Source organism: Brassica oleracea, chromosome C2 (genome assembly GCF_000695525.1).
Source record: "Brassica oleracea var. oleracea cultivar TO1000 chromosome C2, BOL, whole genome shotgun sequence".
Classification (NCBI taxonomy): domain Eukaryota; kingdom Viridiplantae; phylum Streptophyta; class Magnoliopsida; order Brassicales; family Brassicaceae; genus Brassica; species Brassica oleracea.
This window is the reverse complement of record NC_027749.1, coordinates 51,385,678-51,404,813: the sequence shown is the minus strand read 5'-3', so window position 1 is coordinate 51,404,813 and position 19,136 is coordinate 51,385,678. Positions and strand designations below refer to the sequence as shown.

The 19,136-nt window shown below is 32.9% G+C and overlaps 1 protein-coding gene and 1 long non-coding RNA gene across 2 annotated transcripts; one reads left to right on the top strand and one right to left on the bottom strand.

Moving 5' to 3' along the window:
- Positions 1-8,736: 8,736 nt before the first annotated feature.
- LOC106325475 lies at positions 8,737-9,540 on the bottom strand. The gene has a single exon (XM_013763526.1). It carries the CDS (start codon positions 9,483-9,485, stop codon positions 9,012-9,014), a length of 474 nt encoding a protein of 157 aa, XP_013618980.1. The 5' UTR covers positions 9,486-9,540; the 3' UTR covers positions 8,737-9,011.
- Positions 9,541-17,229: 7,689 nt separating this feature from the next.
- On the top strand, positions 17,230-17,781 carry LOC106326279. Its single transcript, XR_001267190.1, has 2 exons — positions 17,230-17,472; positions 17,596-17,781. It is a non-coding gene; the product is annotated as an uncharacterized LOC106326279 (long non-coding RNA).
- Positions 17,782-19,136: the final 1,355 nt, after the last annotated feature.

Genomic DNA, 19,136 nt, shown 5'->3' with positions numbered 1-19,136 from the left:
TTTTTCGTCAAGATAATTATTAAATGTCCATAACATTAATATGTTAAAAGATTATATTATGAAAGTCCATGTTGTAACCGTTTTTTCGGGAAGTGTAACAAAAAAATTTACCTTTAACTATTCGTTTTGTTTAAGTTCTGTGTCGGTAAAAAATTAAAAAAAAAATCTATCTATCTTTTTCAATGTTCAATTTGAAGCTTATTATGCGAAAATCATACGCAAATATAGGCAATTGGTTGGAATCTCTATATCTTTATATTCTTATAAATTTTAAATTTATTGTTTCCTCTTCTGCAAGCAAATCAATTACCGAAGTAATAGATCAATTGGTTGGAATCAAATCTATTCTTATACTTAGTGTAATTATGGTTACAGTTTCTATATTTAATAGGTACATTAAAGATATGACTTTGAAGATATTCTGTTTTGATTAATAGAAGATATTGGATTTTGAGTTTGTATTTATTGATTTGTTTTTTTATAAAGCTTAGAAATCAGTGGGATGATTGGTTGGTTGATACATCCTATAAAGAAAACTATAGGTGGTTTGACTATTGTACATCGATCGATGCATGATGTAAGTTGACTATATAAAACTTGAGCATGATCATTTCAAACTAAAGTATAGGTAGGTTATATGCATTTGTTATATTGTAGTTAATATATTTTAAATATTACATAAGTCAAGTGATTCATGTTTTCGTAAAAATAAAATTCAAGTTCATTATTGGGTCGTACTCGTCCGTAATAAGCTACGTTAAATATGATGTATTTTTAGGCTCATTTAATGACATTAAGTTTAAATTTCATTAAGTAAAACTCATTAATTTAACTGGAAAAGACAAACATTAAAATAGGTAGGTTCATTTAATGAGATTAAATTTAAATTTGATAAAGGAAAACTCATTAATTTAACTGGAAAATACAAGCATTAAAATAAGTAGTTTAATTTAATTCTCAGTGGCATGAAAGTGTAAATAATTTAGAAAACTTAGGGGTAATTTTTAATGGGTACTTCTCTTTTAATAATATAGATTATCAAGTTATGGTTAGAAGATGTGATGCTAACTCTGATTCCAAGTTTTACTGAACTACATGGCTTACAAGACAAGACATACGACCTTAGTATCACCGGTAGCTTCATGTTCTTGAGGAGCTAACTCTTCCTTGGCAGCAGCACTAGATGCTTCTGGTAGACCAGTCGTAGTTTCTTGAGCGCGGTTGTTGTTTCCACCAAGCACCATCATCTTGAATCTGTAATTGTTGACCTATACAATTTTAAAAACAAACACGAAATGGATCTTTGATTTGATATGAATCCTAAACTGGTGGAAATGAAATCAAAATTCTGAACATAATCACATTATTTCAACCACATTGTGAGATTACCTCAAGAATTATGGATCAAGACCGCTACTATAATCCCGATCGAACCTCGTTCCTGATTTCGTTGCGAGTTCCTTGACGTTAATTTATATATGCGCTTGTAGAAATCTATCGTAGACGAAATTTAGGGTTTCTGGATTTTTTTTTTAATATTTAAAACAAACCTTCAAATTTAAGAGGGAGTTATTGGAGATAAATTTGTGTAGAGTTTGTGAATATTAAGAGTTAATAGATTTTAAAAGTTATGTAGATTGTGAAAATTTATATACATTGACTTATGAAATTTGATCACAACTTTTTTAGATTATTATAGATTTTCATGAATTTGTATTACCAATTTTCTATCATTTTTTGTAAAATAAATATATAATCTATTTATTTTCTAAATAATATAGCATTATTATTTATTGTTTCTTTCAAATTAAAAAGAAAATAATAGTGAGCCATTTTAAAATTTTTATCACAAAATAGCATTCAGAGAGAAAAATGACCAAAAACAATTTCATGAAAAAGGCAAAAGACGATTTTACCCCTTGCTTTATATATATAAAAGTAATAAAATAATAAAAATTACAAATAAATAAGTTTCTTTTATAATTTTGAATTATATGTTTTCAAATTTGAACTTTTTAATAATTATTATAATTTTGAATTTTGTTTTTCAAAATATTTTCTAAACTCCGGTCTATTCGCGTAACCGAGAGTTTGGCTCTCAAATTTTTTTTCTGAAATTCAAATTTTTTTTGAAACTATTTAAAAAAATATTTTAAAATTATTAATATTTATAAATGTAATTATTAATATTTATATTCAAAATGATAAATATTTATAAAAATAATTATATATTCTAAAATGTAAAAGTATATAAATGTAATGAATTATAGTTTTAGACATATAATTTGGATTTAAGGTGCAATAGATATTTGGTAAGAATAATTATTTTGTTTTCTAGTTTTTTATCACATGGATTTTGAAAATCACAAGGTTACATATGATATTTTGAAAGTTGAGTCTTATGAGTAAAAATGAATAGAATTCATCTCCCAATAACAATATATTTTGTAGAATTATAGAATCAATAATAACTAAAATTTTTGAATAATAAGGGATTTGAATGGATTTTAAAAATGCTTAAACCAATAACAATGGATCCTATTAAAATTTTTGAAATTCAAAAACCAATAACAATGGAATCTCAAAATTCATGAGAATTCACTTACCAATAACCTAAATTTATTGATTAAGTTTAATTTAGTGATTTTAAATTAATTAATTTTGTGACAGATGGCGAAAGCTAAATAATATGATTCACAACATAGCCATATTACTAACCGTAATAGTAACTAAAGTGTTTTATGTTTATAAGTAACAAGATAGTAGCCCATCGCAACGGGTTTTTTGTTTGATGTTTTAATTTAATAAAAACCATAAAATAATAAATCATTTTGTTATAGTATTATGATTGTTTTTTGCATATGTTGTTTGAGATTTATTTTATAATTAAAATTCGTTTTCACACATAAGTTCAAATTAATATTTGTATTTCATAATCATGATGCATAGATGAATTGTTATAAACTTTATACTAATGATTAGAGAAAATATTACACATAAACATTTAAACTGAACACACTCCGAAATAAGAAATGAAAAATAAAAAGAAATAAAAGTTAAATACACCAATCGAATCAATGACAACATTATACATGTTCTTATGTACTAATTTAATGTTTTACTAAATAAGTTTTTTAAATTTTATATTGCTAGAATTTTTTAAAAAACGAAAACATTCTATTTTATTAATCTCTTTTTTATTTACAATTAAAAAATAAAAAAAATAATAACATTAAATACTCTTTTATAATTTTGTTTAAAATTTAAAAAGGTAAATTACTGTCATACAACCTATTACAATTATCTTCTCTTAGAATTTTGAGAAAAGATATATTTCTATAAAATAATTATTTTAGTTATTAATAAATAATTTTAAAATTTCAATTTTTACAATTTGTATCAATACTAATTTTATACTTCTTTTGTTAATTAAATAATTTTTAGTATCATGTTCGTCATCAAATACTCTCTTAAAAATATTATCAAATAAATTTTTACAATTCTCTTTTAGTTAAGACTTAAAAATATTATACAAATTTCTTCTGTTTAGAATTTTTTTTTTAAAAGGAAAAAAAATATTAAATATTCTTTTACAGTTTTGTAGGATTTTAGAAAAAGAAATTAATATTACATAATCTTTTACAATTATATTTTGTCTAGGATTTTTAAAAGATAATTTTTTATCAAATAACTATTTCCAATTAATATTAACTATTTTTAAAAGTTGCAATTTTCAAAATTTGTTTTTTTAATATCATTAATATTTATACAATTTTTCTTGTTAATTGAATAATTTTTACTATCATGTTTATCATTAAGTTTTTGAAGTAAAAATTACTATTAAACAAATTCTCTCTGGTCACGATTTAAAAAAAAAACAATTCTTAGCTGGTTAAGATTAGAAAATAATTTTCTTTTAGAAATATCTTTATTTAAGATTTTAGGAAAATAATAAGCTATTTTCACATAATGGAAATTTTTATTGACACATTTACAATATAATTTTTTTATTGACACATATCACAATCATATCAGGTGAAATATTTGAAGTTAATTTTAGTTTATCTTTTTTAACACAAAATTATTAAAAATTAAAGTTAGTAAATTATAAGAAAAATAAGATTATTTTTATATTTTTATTTTATTTGGACTTTTAAAAAGGAAATTAGTTATTTATTTCTTTTAGATTTTTATACAACTATTTTTTTAATAGAAAATTTTGTTTAATTATTTATATATTTTGTCTTATACATACAAAGACATATTTATCATATTTACATATACTCATGTACGACAATAACATCAAAATTAAACGTTATTCTTGCATCATAAAATGTATAATAAGGATACCAAAAAATTGAGTTGTATCAAGAAATTAAAAGAAAATACTCAGGTAATACTTTTCATGTAAATACTATTGTGTTTTGTTAAAATAATAAGTGAAAGCTTAAACCTAAATAAAGATGTGAAATATTTGTAGTTATTTTTTGTCATAATTTTTTAACATACAATTATCTATTAAAAAAGGAAAGTTATTTACTTATAAGAAAATAATAAGAGTACTTTTACAATTTTATTTTAATTATGCTTTTAAAAATTAATAATATTTATTTTAAAGTTAGTTTTTCGTCATATTTTTATTAAATAATTTATTGTACTCGTAGGATTTTACAATTCGTTTTTGTTTAACATTTTTTTAAAGGTTAATGTTTATCTTTTATAATTCTCTATCTTTAGTATTTTTTGAAACAACATTATAATGAAAAATAATAATAGCAATAATAATAATAATAAGACTATTAAATAATATTTATAATTATTTTTTAATAATTATTTTTTTATTATTTTAGTATATATATTTTTGATTATGATATAGTTTAACACATATCACATTTTTAAATATATAACTACCATGTGTCACAATCATGTTAATTAACAATTTTGAAGAACCAAACTCAATATAATTTTTTATAATTATATTTTCATTAAAAGTTTAGAAAAGAAAAATTATATTAAATAATTGTTTTTCAAATTTATTTTTTAGGATTTTGAAAAAGGAAAATTTCTAAAAACATTTATACTAAATATTTTTAAAAAATCTTATTTACCTTTAAATAATTTTTAAAAGTAGTTTTTTTTTTCAAAATTCGTTTTTATTATCTTGTCATATATTTTTAATCATTATATATTTAAACATATGTCACAATATTAGAAGGAAAATTATTATCAAATAATCTTTTGCAATAATCTTTTGATTAGGATTTTAAAAAATGAAAATTACTATTAAATAATATATATAACAAGATTTTTAATAAAATTCATTTTTGTTAATATCTTAGTATATATATTTTTAATTATGAGATAGATTAACACATGTCACAATCTTAAATATATAATTGTTACGTGTCGCGATCATGTTAATTTGCAACTTTGAAGAACCAAGTTTTATATAATAAGAGTTAAAAAAAGAAAAATTACTATTAAATAATATATATAATAAGATTTTTAATAAAATTCGTCTTTGTTAATATTTTAGTATATATATTTTTAATTATGAGATAGATTAACACATGTCACAATCTTAAATATATAATTGTTACGTGTCACGATCATGTTAATTAACAATTTTGAAGAACTATACGATTCTGCTTGTGTAAGGATTGCGTCATTTGAGAAACATTTGATTGTCTATAGTTGAACATCAAACTTGTATTGGATCAGACCTGCCCGAAATGATACGGCCCGCGTGTGAATAGAAGCATTTGTAATGATGTACTATATCGAGCAAAGGTTTGAATAATTCTGTTTCGCCTATCTAATTGAGATACAAGCCTCAGGATATACATTTGCTTATTTTGTGTTCCTGGCAAATTCTGTTCCAGTTTATGAGAATGCAATTTTGTGGCCCATTGATTGATCGAATGGAACCAAGGCCTTTTGTGTTTAACATAGATCCAATATCAGGGAATAAGTAGATAGCGATGGGAGACAAACATGCATTCTAGCAGTGAAATGCTTTTACGTTAATTATGACTACATGTTGAGTTTTGGAAGAAGCAATTCTCAAAATGGTCAGGTTTTAGTGTAAGCTAGACACGATTAGACTAAGTGGCACACCGTTCTCCAAAAAAATATGAAACTGACGTTACAATAGTATAGTCGAAGTTCTGGTTAGAAAAATATTAATATTATAATATAATTTGTGTTTTTGACTAAAATTTATTTTCTTATAAATATTTAGACAAACGAAGAAATGACACATGTCATTTACAGTGTTTCAACCGTTCTTAATGCAGTACTTTAAGAACTTTTTCTTTTCGTTTTTTTCTAATATTCTATTTTTTTTTTTCTAAATTAGTTAGAATCCCACTAAAACATACAGTGATTTTAAGCAATCTTAGTCGTTTTAACAAGCTCATTTAAAAGCAGTTCGTGCAAGTCCCACGCATGTCTGGAGCTTAAAAACTGTATCTCCAAAATGCCCTTGCAAATTAACCCCATATGTAACTGTTACGAGCTGTTAGAAAAACCAACCAAAAATGATGTTTATTAGAGAAGAAAAAAAATGGAAAGCTCCAAAACCTGGTGAGAGATTCAAATGTAGTGGAACTTACTCGGTCACACACGTTGTCGACCCATTTCAATCGGCTGTCCCAAGGGATGGCTTGAGCATCTTCGCCATGTAATTTCTGCATCAAATCTGTCACATCCTTACGGAGGGCTCTAATATCATGAGTATTTCCTGGTTTATGGGGTAATATATCACTGTCCATTGCAAAAAATACAAATAGTCAAATATCTCACAGTCACAGATCTGAATATAACAACTTTTTAAAAAATTTGGGGACCAAAGCAAATGTTTCATGTCCGGTTTTGCCACGATAAACTCACCCTAGACTACCAATGATGGAGCCCGCCGGAAGTTTTGAGTGTCTTCATCGTTTTGCCTACTAGCAATGTCACCTGTGAAAATATCCAATCAAACGTTCATCATCAAAGTTATACTGCACAACAAGTGTTTGACATGCATGATCATGGTCTAACCAAGAACATCTCAAGTGTAGATTTCTTATGATCTCCGAAAAACTGAGTAGAAGATATGGACTTGGCATTTGAAAACCTCCTTCTTGCTTCACATGATTCTCCAACCTAATAATAATCAAGTTAGTTATAGAAGATGAGTGTAGCGGGATGCTAAATCTGTTTCCAAGAACCACATGGCTTACAAGACGAGACATACCTTAGTAGCACCGGTAGGGTCAAGTGTGAGATCAGATGAATTAGTTTCTTTAAGAGGTAACTCTTCCTTGGCAGCAGCACTAGATGCTTCTGGTAGACTAGTTGTAGACTAGTAGTTTCTTCAGCAAGAAGATGCCTACACAAATCAGGAGCTGTTGAAATGTACTTAGCTTCAATACTGGTCACCATTGTCTTGAGCTGCTCGCCTGCTCTCACCCCTCTATGAGTATGTAATTGTTGAAAAACCCACCACGAAACCAGATAGAAAAGTCAGTGGCTCTTTGCTTTGATGAATCATCGGTCTAGTTTCAAGAAACTGGTGGAAATGAAATCCAAATTCTGAAACAATGCTGATCTTAATTAGAACATTAATCGCATTTGTTCAACCACACTGTAAATAAGAAGAAGACAACGTAATGCTACACTTTTCTTTTGAAAAAGGGCTCCAACGTAATGCTACACTTTCATAACTATATACCTTATATCAAGATAAGCTCAGAATAATGCAAATAGTCGAATCGAAGGATGATTAAGATTGTGTTCCTAATTAAGTTTACCTCTCGAGATGTAGGGATCAATGCCGCGACGGACTATGGTCCTGAACCTCGTTCCTTGCGAGTTTACTCTATGCGCCTGTCAAAACCAACGTAGAGGAAATTCAGGGCTTCTGAATTTTTTTTTAAGTTGAAAAGATTACTAATAAAAATTAATTTTATTTAAAAACATTAATATATTTTAGATATTTATATTAAAATGATGAATTTATTATCACTTAAACATTATTTGTAAAAATATATATAATAAAATCTATTACTATTGAACTTGCTATTTAATAAATACTTTGAAATCTACGGCTATCAAAAATATTTTAAGTTGTACATTTTATAATTTTTCTAGTCGTTTTAGATTGCTATGATAAAATTTATTAGTTTAGAAAACATTATATCATAGTTTCTGATGAGATTCAAAAGTGATTTAACATAAATAAAAGTAAATTATAAATTCACCTAACATCATCTTAAAATCTATTAAAATCAAATCACGTCAATATTAAATTGAATATACCTGGATGTATTCACACTGGTTTTCTATTTACAATTATATAAAATATAATTATTTATATATTCTCAGAACTTAGCTTTTTGAGTTTTTTTGTCAAAATTTATGTGTTTTATTTAAATATTTAATTGTTTGTAATCAACACTAATAGCACCTAGGTTTATATATTTACATCAGCTATTTTCGTATATAAATTTATATACTTTATATATATAAATCATAATGTATATATATTTGGAATAACATTAGCTCAAAAACAGACGAAGACGACGAACCCGGCGGCCAATTATTGTCAGTTATTTAATAAACATGATGGAAATCTATGATAAGCCCTGTAAAGTTAATAGAATTACAAAACCAACTGACACTGATTTTTCGAATTATAAGAGGTTTTGAAAGGAATCAAAAAGCTAACGTAGAATATTAAAAAGAAACAAATCATGCCAAGCAACTAATCATATGATTAACTTAAACATTACTTCTCCACATATGCTGTACAGCTAATTTACATCATTATATCGCCAGAAAACGTCTTAAAACAAAAACAAACAAAAATCAATGATAATTAATAAATAACTGAGAGTTGATCGTATTCTTAATTATCGCAAAATAATAATAAAAAAAAGAATCAAAACGTAAACAGTCAACCATTTTGACAGCCTTTCCCACCACCAGCCGCCAGGTAACGCAAACGCGTCTCCCACACGCGCCCACTAACTCTCCAATACCTCTTTACGCGGCGGAGAAACCGTCGGAGCTTTGCCTGACTGCACCGGAACCGAAGCGTATCGCGTCGAGAAGCTTCTGAATCCTCCCAACCCGACGTACTCGTCCTCGTCGTCGTCGTCGAAGTTCAGAGCGTAGCTCAACGGATCGTATTGAAACTTCTCCCCCGCGTCCCAGTCGCGTCCCCGCCGCGGATCGCGGTTGAACCGCCGGATGAACGTCTTCCACCGCGGACCGGCCGCGATCTCCGACCACTCTCGGACCTTCAGAGCCGCGCGTTTCCACCACCGCGGCTCGTCGGGGCCGTGATTGTTATTATCGTCGGCGGTGCGGATTCGTCCCCAGGAGGAGTATCCGAGGGCGGGGGAGCTTCTCGATCGGAAGCTGGGGAAGCAGGAGCAGCAACGTGGATCGTATCGGGTTTCCGGATCATGGGCCGGGTCGGAATGCACTACCTCCATGTCCCCGAAACTTAGAGAGGGAAGCGTTTTTGGGTCAATAGTGGTGGAAACGAACGTATTGGCTTCATATATATACTTCTAACATATAAAATATATATATATATATATATATATATTTATAAATAAACCAATTATTATATTAATATATAAATTTCATAGAAATCATCGAATTTGATATATAATGTGATTGCAGTATTTATGAAGTCAACGATTCTTTTCTCAATTAAATTAAACAAGTGTGGGCTACCAATCACTGAATCATGTCTGTAATTTCAGATTTGTTAATTTGTACTCTGTTTTGATATTATTAAGGTTATATGAATTTCCAAATTTTAAAATATAAATTTAAAACAGTCCTACTTGCAAGTTACAACTAATACAAAAAAAAACAGTCATACTTACAACGAATACAATTAGCAGCAGTTAGAGTTAGGAAAAAGACATGGCACCATATAGTCTTCAATTATTGAATTTGTATACACTTTTTCTTGTTTTCGGATTTTCTAATAATATTTTGTAATAAAAATATTTTTCTTCATTTGCGACGAACAATGGAGAAAAATAAACGGGTCCTACAAAAAAAAAGAATATTCGTTCATAAAAGATACGAATACTATGGTATGTGATTTTGACATCAAACAATGAACCGCAAGATAATCCAACCTTCCATCCAATCTCAACGCGTGAACAACAAAGATGACTCTCTTATTATAATCTCACTCTCTTAAAGTTTTGTTTACAACATGAGTTACATTATATAGAGTTGTAAACTAGGGTTTTAGCTTTGTGCTCCTTCATCCTGTAGCAAAGCATATCTGTTTTGGATCTTGACAACCTATACTTGACCAGCTGGCTTGCCCTCTCTCATTTACTTTTCCTTTATGTTATTCCCTTTGGTCTTATCCTTACTATCATTTTGTCTTGTCCAGGAAGAAGACCGTTGGAGCTGAAGAGCTAAGCTCTGCGTTTTATTCAAACCGGTATTGGGCTTCGCAGGAGTTGGGCTTGACCCACTTGTGATAATAGACCCCCTCAAACTTGGTGCATCGATTGTGTCGACACCGAGTTTACCTCGAAGAGAAGAAAATGCAGCTTGAGGAAGAGATTTGGTGAAGATGTCAGCAATCTGATGCTGATTTGGGATGTGCTTCACCTCGAGAGCTCCTAACGCAACCCTTTCCCTGACGTAGTGATAATCAAGCGCAAAGTGTTTGGTCCTCGAGTGAAATGAGGGATTTGCTGAAAGAAGGACCGCTGAGAGATTGTCGCAAAGCAGCAATGGTGTAGTCAGAAGAGGCAATCCAAGCTCCCGGAAGATAGAACATAGCCAGGTAATCACAGATGCCGTCTCAGATAGAGTTCTATATTCAGCTTCGGTAGAACTCTTAGACACTGTAGGCTGTTTCTTTGATGACCAAGAAATTAGATTCTTCCCCAAAAACGTGCTATAACCCCCAGTAGATCTTCTTGTAGAGCTACATCCTGCCCAGTCACTATCGCTGTAGGCAGTGAGGGTGAAGTCTGTTTCTTTGTGTAGAGAGATCCCCATTGTGATTGTGCCTTTAACGTATCTGATGATCCGTTTCAATAGGTGAAAGTTAGTGACCGTTGGCGAGTGCATCTTCTGACAGACATAGTTCACAATAAATTGTATGTCTGGACGCGTCAGAGTCAGATACTGGAGCTTGCCAGCAAGACTTCTGAAGTAGGTAGGATGAGAGAACAGTTCAGACTTGTCTTCAACTCGATTCAGTTGCTGTGGCAAGGGCGTATGCATTGGTTCACAGTCTTTCATCCCTGCTACTGCAAGTAAGTCTTCTGCATACTTTTGCTGACATAAGAACAACCCTTTATCATGTGTCTGAACTTGAATCCCCAAAAAATAGTGTAGCTTTCCCATATCAGTCATTCTGAACTCGCTGTTGAGTTGTTAAAGCAGATGTTCAAGACTCTCTGAGCTGTTTCCTGTGATCACCATGTCATCTACATATAGTAGAAGAATAATAATGTCTGTTTCCGTTTTGTAAACAAACAGGGATGGATCAGACTTGGAGCAGCAAAAACCAAAGTCAATCGGGAAGGTACTGAACTTGTCGAACCACGCCCTCGGAGCTTGCTTCAAGCCGTAGATCGTTTTGTTCAGTCTCCAAACATGATGAGGATGCTCTTGATCAACAAAACCAGCAGGTTGCTTCATGAATACCTTTTCTTGTAAATCACCGTGTAAGAATGCATTTTTGACATCCATTTGTCTTATTTCCCAATTCAATACCGTAGCCATGTGTAGAATTGTCCTTACTGATGCCATTCTAACCACAGGGCTGTAGGTTTCAAGATAGTCAACCCCTTCTTCTTGCTCATTTCCTTTTGCAACCAGACGAGACCGAAGCTTCTTGAAACTTCCATCAGCATTCAACTTCACTCTATGCACCCATCTGTTTCCTAGGACGTGCATATCTTCAGACCGTGGAACAAGTGTAAATGTATTAGTTTCTTTACATGATTCAAACTCATCTCCCATAACATTTCTCCAGCCTTCATGTTTTAACGCATCTGCTATAGTTCTTGGCTCTGGTATTGACACCTTTTGTGTGAGTAGAGCATAGCGAGGATTAGGCTTGACAGTTCCCACTTGCGACCTTGTGACCATTTGGTGTCTTTGTGGTGCAGGTGGAGATGGTTGTGGTATAGGAGAATAGCTTGGTTCTGGAGAAGGAGTTGGTGTAGAAACAGATGAAGATGCCGAAGACACCCTGTTACTCGAAGCTAATGAAGACTGAGGAACAGACTACAGAGGCGGGAAGTCAGCTTCAGAGAACATAGGAACAGATCCTTGATGAACCACTGATTCTGATATTGGAGCCTCTGTTTCCTTCTCTGGCTCTGCGGGTGATTGCAGAACAAAGCTCATTTGCCACGCCTTGAGAAGAGGAGTTAAGACTGACGGATGACTATGCTTGTAAGCATCTTCAAAAGGGAAATCAGTTTCATCAAACAGAACGTGGCGTGTGATGTAGACACGACCAGTTGGAGGGTAAATGCATCTATATCCCTTGTATCTGTCATTGTAGCCTAGGAATACGCACTTGAGAGATCTAGGATCAAACTTGTTGGTAGCATAGGCTCTGAGAGATGGGTAGCAAGCACAACCAAAAGTTCTTAGAAAACTGTAGTTGACTGCTTTCCCAAACAGTTTTTGATATGGAATCTGATTGTTTGGCAGGCTGCTTGTAGGAAGAAGATTGCTCAGGAAGGTTGCTGTGAAGAACGCTTCCACCCAATACTTCAGAGGTATCTTGCTATCAAACATCATTGACAACCCGAGCTCAGTGATGTGCCGATGCTTCCTCTCAGTCAGTCCATTTTGCTGCAGCGTATGAGGACACGAGATTTGTTGTCTGATCCCATCTTTTTGCAAGTGAGAGAGAAATGCAGAGCTGATAAATTCACCGCCTCCGTCACATTGAAAGGTACCAATTCTGCATCTCAATTGATTCTCTACTAAAGCTTGGAACTTTCAAAAGATTGTAAAGAAATCTGACTTGTATTTCATAGGATAGATCCAACAAAACCGTGACCAATGGTCAATAAAGATTACATATAAACTGAAGCCCTGAACAGATGTTGTTGGTGCAGGCCCCCAGAGATCACCGTGAATCTTCTCCAAAGGCCGAGAAGCAACATAACTAGAAGACTGAAAAGGTAAGCTACTGCTCTTGCCAAGTTGACAGGACTGACACATCTTCTTGGTACTTGAGCTTATTTTGATGAGGTTGTTTGCAGAGAGATGTTGAAGAACTTGCTGATGAGGATGCCCAAGTCTCCTATGCCAAACAACGTCTGTAGCAAATTGCTGCCTAGAGGAGTATAGAGCTTTTATTTGTGGTTTGTTCTCAACTCTGTAAAGACCATTATCCCTTCTTCCCTTGGTAAGGACCTTCTTTGTAACCTTGTCCTTTATAGAAACTCCAACATTGTCAAACTCAACAGTGCAAGGATAATCATCTGTGATTTTTGATATAGATAAGAGAGATTTTGCAATCTGAGGACACACAATGACATCGTTGAGAGGAAGAATACCTGAGGAAGAGGCTATGGATGTGGAACCGGTATGAGTGATAGGCAGGTAACTCCCATCTCCTACCATAACAGTGTCCGTCCCATGATAAGGTTGTGACTGATGTAAATTCCTCGTGGAACTTGTGACGTGAGCAGATGCAGCAGAGTCAGGATACCACTCAGAACCAGAGTCATCAAAGACATCTGTGATGCGCATTGCTGCCAGAGCCTGAGGAAGTTCATCAAGTTGGTAGCTACTATCAAACCTGTGATAGCATTTGAGAGCATGGTGACCTTGCTTGCCACAGATTTGGCATGTAGGACGCGTATCTCCATCATACGAAGACGAGATCTGCTGGTGAAAGCCTCGTCCTCGTGTGCTGTAAGAACCACGACCGCGACCTCTTCTGCCACCACGACCTCGAGAGGAGTAGTAGTTCCCTTGCTGCTGCGTGCGAACTGACGCAAACGCTAGATGCGGAGTCACTTCTTGACCAGTATTGTAACCTTGAATTCTGTCATCGAAAGCAACTAGACGGGGAAAGATAGATTCGAACGTCGGAGGTGGAACAGTATCAATGGAGCCTTCAATAGCTGTCTTGATAGGCTCATAGTCATGCCCCAGACCACGAAGAGCCGAGAAGATCTTCATTGCCTCTGTCATGGGTGCAGAAATCAAACATCTTTTTGTCTCCTTTGGCTAAAGTCTGCATCTTGTGCTGAAGCTCAAACAAACGGGAGTTAGATGGTCTGTTGAAGTGTGTCTCAAGCGTGGACCAGATCTCTTGAGCTGTAGAACAGTTCACCACCATGGATTGGAGAGAATCAGTGATAGATCCAAGGAGCCATGACTGGACGACTTGATCTGTTTGAAACCAAAGTTCATGGTCAGGGTTTGGAACAGGCGTAGAGGTACCATGAATGGTGGGAGCCAAGATGGTAGTAACTGGCTGAGGGATGGTACCAGTAACGAAGCCAAACAAATGCTGCCCACTGAGAAAAGACTGAAACTGACGTTTCCAGAAGAAAAAATTTTGCTCATTGAGCTTTACGGTAACACAGTGAATGATGTTTAGACGAGGAGGGTCATAAGGCTCAAGATCCATGGTGGCACCGTGTGCTCTGATACCATGAACTCGTGAACAACAAAGATAAGTTGCTTGACTCTCTTATTATAATCTCACTCTCTTAAGGTTTTGTTTACAACATGAGTTACATTATATAGAGTTGTAAACTAGGGTTTTAGCTTTGTGCTCCTTCATCCTGTAGCAAAGCATATCTGTTTTGGATCTTGACAGCTTGTACTTGACCAGCTGGCTTGCCCTCTCTCATTTGCTTTTCCTTTCTGTTACTCTCTTTGGTCTTATCCTTACTATCGTTTTGTCTTGTGCAGGAAGAAGACCGTTGGAGCTGAAGAGCTAAGCTCTGCGTTTTGTTCAAACCGGTATTGGACTTCGCAGGAGTTGGGCTTGACCCACTTGTGATAATACAATCATCAAGCTCCAAATACTTTTATGGTTCTGATGACTATATAATAAAAATCATAACATGTTAGAAAACAGAGAGAGTGTATTCGACTTGTGATCGGGAACACTAAAGCTACAAACTCTCATATGATTTAAACCCATATGGCCTCTGCCTCTAGAGAAAATAGTTTGTGAAGTTACAAATTCAGAATGATCATAACACATGATAAAATATCCTTTGGTGTAGAGGAATTTCTACAAGAAAATTCGAGTATCGTAATATTTGTACGTACTCTTTGCGAATTTAATAAATACAAATTGGTTTGTAAAAAATAAATGTTGTTGTAAGATGTTTAGCGAAAAGAATAGATGCATAATAATAACCAAAGCTAAAATTCAACTAAATCAAAATCGGTATGTTATTATAGAAGATTCAAAATAATAATAATGTTTCGATTAATGCTATAAGTAAGGTCCAACAGAGATAGCATTCTATACATGGTCCGGGAAGCTAAAGATACGAACATCCATTTTTGGTCCCTTGAAGGTGCTTTCCAGTTCAACTCTTCTAGTCTTTTTTTGCTTCGGATCATAATACTCTGCAAATAATGGTTTAGCACGATCTAATCTCTGCGGCATTATCACAATCTCACCATTAGGAGTGACGCCAGCGATACAAGTGCTATATCCTAAACTCTTTAATATAGAAGAAGACATGATGAACAATACAATCTTACACCATTCTTGTTTCTCGGCATGATCTTCCAAAACCCACATATCTGCACTATCAACGCTCGAGCTTTAATCAGGCAAAACACGTTGTATTTATTCTCAACGGGATCATAACCGAAGAATCCGTCCATAAAGCTTGATACCAAGACAAGTTTCCTCGACTTCCAATTTAAAACCAATTGGCGATTAGTGGATTGGTCCAAGTCCCTTATATATTACTCAAGTCCCTTACATATTTCCAATGTGGGATCTTCTCTCCAACACGGGTATCTCTGATTCGATCTTTGGTGATAAAAGGGATTCTCTTGTTGTTGTGTTGTATATTAAAAACTGACTTGAGCTTGTTAAACAACAGATTAATCCACAGATATTGTAACGCCCCGACCGTCCACTGCTAATGGGCCACCCACCACTACAAAAAAAGTCTACATTGATAGCAGATTGTTATAGCACGTTTTACTAAATTGCTATCGTAGATCATTTAAAATATTCATGTATTATATAATAGCGCTAGATAAGCGCTACGATAGAGTTTCAGTAAAATAGCGCTTGATAAATGCTATCATAGATAAAATTATTGATTCCGCCAATACTTAACAGAAAATTAGATTTAAGCGCCAAAGACATTATTTAAGCGGTTTCAGTAATGCTATCAAAGACATATAATAGCATTTTTCTAACGCTAAGAAAAATTATTTGAACCCCTAAACCCCAAACAAGATTTTAAACCATAAACAAAGTTTTAAACCCTAAACTCTAAAGACAACCCTTAAAACTCTAATCTTTTCATATTATAACTTCAAATCTTAAAATTAAACTCAAAATTTTATCTTCTTAATCGTAAACTATAATTTCCTAAACACAAATCTTTAATCTTTAATCAAATTCTATATCTCAAATCCTAACTTCAAACATAAACTATACATTCAATACTCTAAATATAAACTTCAAATCTACACTATTAAAAATTTAACTACAAATCTTATCTAGTCTTCAAATCTATTATCTTACAACTTTAATCCAAAATACTAAACTTTAACCCTAAACCTCGTATTCCAATATCCAAACCTTAAATCACAAAACTAACTTTACTCTTAATCATAGTTTTTTATAATCCATAAAATCTAATTTTTATAAACCATAAAATCTAATTTTTATATATATATAATATTTAAATTTTTACATGTTAGATTAAAATTAAAATAATCATCTTTTTATATATAAAATTAAAATTAAAATAAACTAAAAAGTGAATATAATCATTAATCTCCCCATTTTTAATAGTTAATTCATTAAATGGCGGATTGTAATCTGAACCGTTGATTAGATCTCATCTAATGGTCTAGATTGATCCATCTATGTTTCTTCCTCTATCTCCATGCTTCATCTCCATTGGTCAATATTTCTCACACTTGGATTGCTATCTCTATTGTTCATTATCTCTAATCCAAAGGTGCACAGTCTTAGTCACTTTATTTATTTTTAATGTACTTTTCTCATCTTCTCTTCTCCTCTCGCCGACAGGTTTTTACTTTTCTTACTTCAACCCATTTTCAACAAATCGAAGAAGAAGAACTGTTGGAGAAGAACACGATGGTCTCCCATTGAGGAAACCCCGCCTCTGTCGCTGTTGTGAAGGAAGCACTGTGACTCATCTCTACTCTGTGACGTCTCCCTCCTTCACGGCAAGCACTCATCTCAAATGTTTGCTCTTGCTGAAATCAATTTGTGTAAGTGATGTTTGTTATGCTGAAATCGATGTAGGGTTCATTTATTCTTTGAATCTCTGTGTGTTTAGGGTTAAATAAAGTTATTCGGATTTGGCTAATTGATGTCTATTGAAATCGATTTAGGGTTTGGTTGATGACAGAGGAAGCTAGTGCCCTCGTCTTCTCCTCTCTGCTCCTCCAACAAGACGAAAGAGAAAGAAGCAAACAAGAAGAGACATCACCGTAACTTGCTCAGATCAGATTGGCCAGAGAGGATGAAGAAGAATACGCCGTGTAGGTGGTTGAGGTGGTGAAGGAAGATGAAGAAGCTTAATGGACGTGGTGTTGATGGCGGCTGAGTTAGATTTTTTGTAGGGTTAGATTTTTTTTTGTTTATCTGGTTTAGTGTAAACCTAAACCAATTTGTAACTGTAAACCAATGTAATTGTAAACCAATGTAATTGTAAACCAAAATTCAATTTATAAAATTAAATACCAATTTATTATTTTTAGTTAACTTAACCGATTTAATTATAAATTAGTTCTAATTTATGTTTTAAAAAGAAATTAAATATACATTCCGGATAATTTATATATATATATATATATAATTCAATGGCACTGAAAATGTATTATCAAGATTCATAGATAAATGCTATTATAATCTTCATTCGATAATAGCAAACTATAAATGTTATGGTAAAAGGTAATAACATCATAGGAGTATTGCTATGATATGTGTATATTTCATAGCATTCCAAAAAAATGCTATCGTAGAAGGGGTACCTATGATGGCTGCCGTATACATAGCATTTATGAATTCGCTATGAAACATCTAATATAGCATATTTTCAGCGCTAACAATGTACATATTTCTTGTAGTGCACGCCCGCTCTCTCGGTCCGTGGGCTCCATCCCGTTCCAAGATCGGTCCGTTAATTTTTCCAAAGGCTTGAAATCATTGTTGACTGACCTTGCAATCACCGCTCGACCTTTTCCCGTGTTTTGGCCTCACTCGCACGGTATCGCGAATCACTTTCCGATAAGTCACCCATCCTTTCACTACTCCAGCCCAAGCACGCTTAATTCTGGAGTTCTAAACGGAGGTGTGACGGAAAAGGTGAATCAATTTTGGTGACATATGTAGCCAAATCAATTCTCTTAAATCTTTTCATATATCACAACTCGGGATGTTACAGATATATTGATACATAATATTGCAATTTAATACACTGACTAATGCGTGACCGTCTTGTTCCGCAGGTACTGATTCTTTGTATGTGCTTAGAGGATAACTAGAAAGAGAGATTACCAAAGATGCAAACATCCAACGGTCGAAGATGACTAGTAGACGTGGCTTAGCCAAAGACCAAGTCATGATCGAGTTGGTGATAAGAGATGACCATAGCTTCGATACACATTGGAACCTCGCAAGTGACTTCACCGGGAGTTTCGAGAGTATCTCCTCGGTTAGATCAAAAGGGATGTAGATAACGTCTTGATGTTAAGAGTTTTCAAGGCTCCTAAGACAAATGATGTAGTATAAAAGATTGTCGAACCAATTCTAAGGGATTTCAAAGCACTGAGAATGCAAGTACTAGCTTAATCTAAGTGCGATCATGTAATTTTGATGGGTTTTAAGCTATGACTAAAACTAAAAAGCAATAACAGAATGATACTTTCTT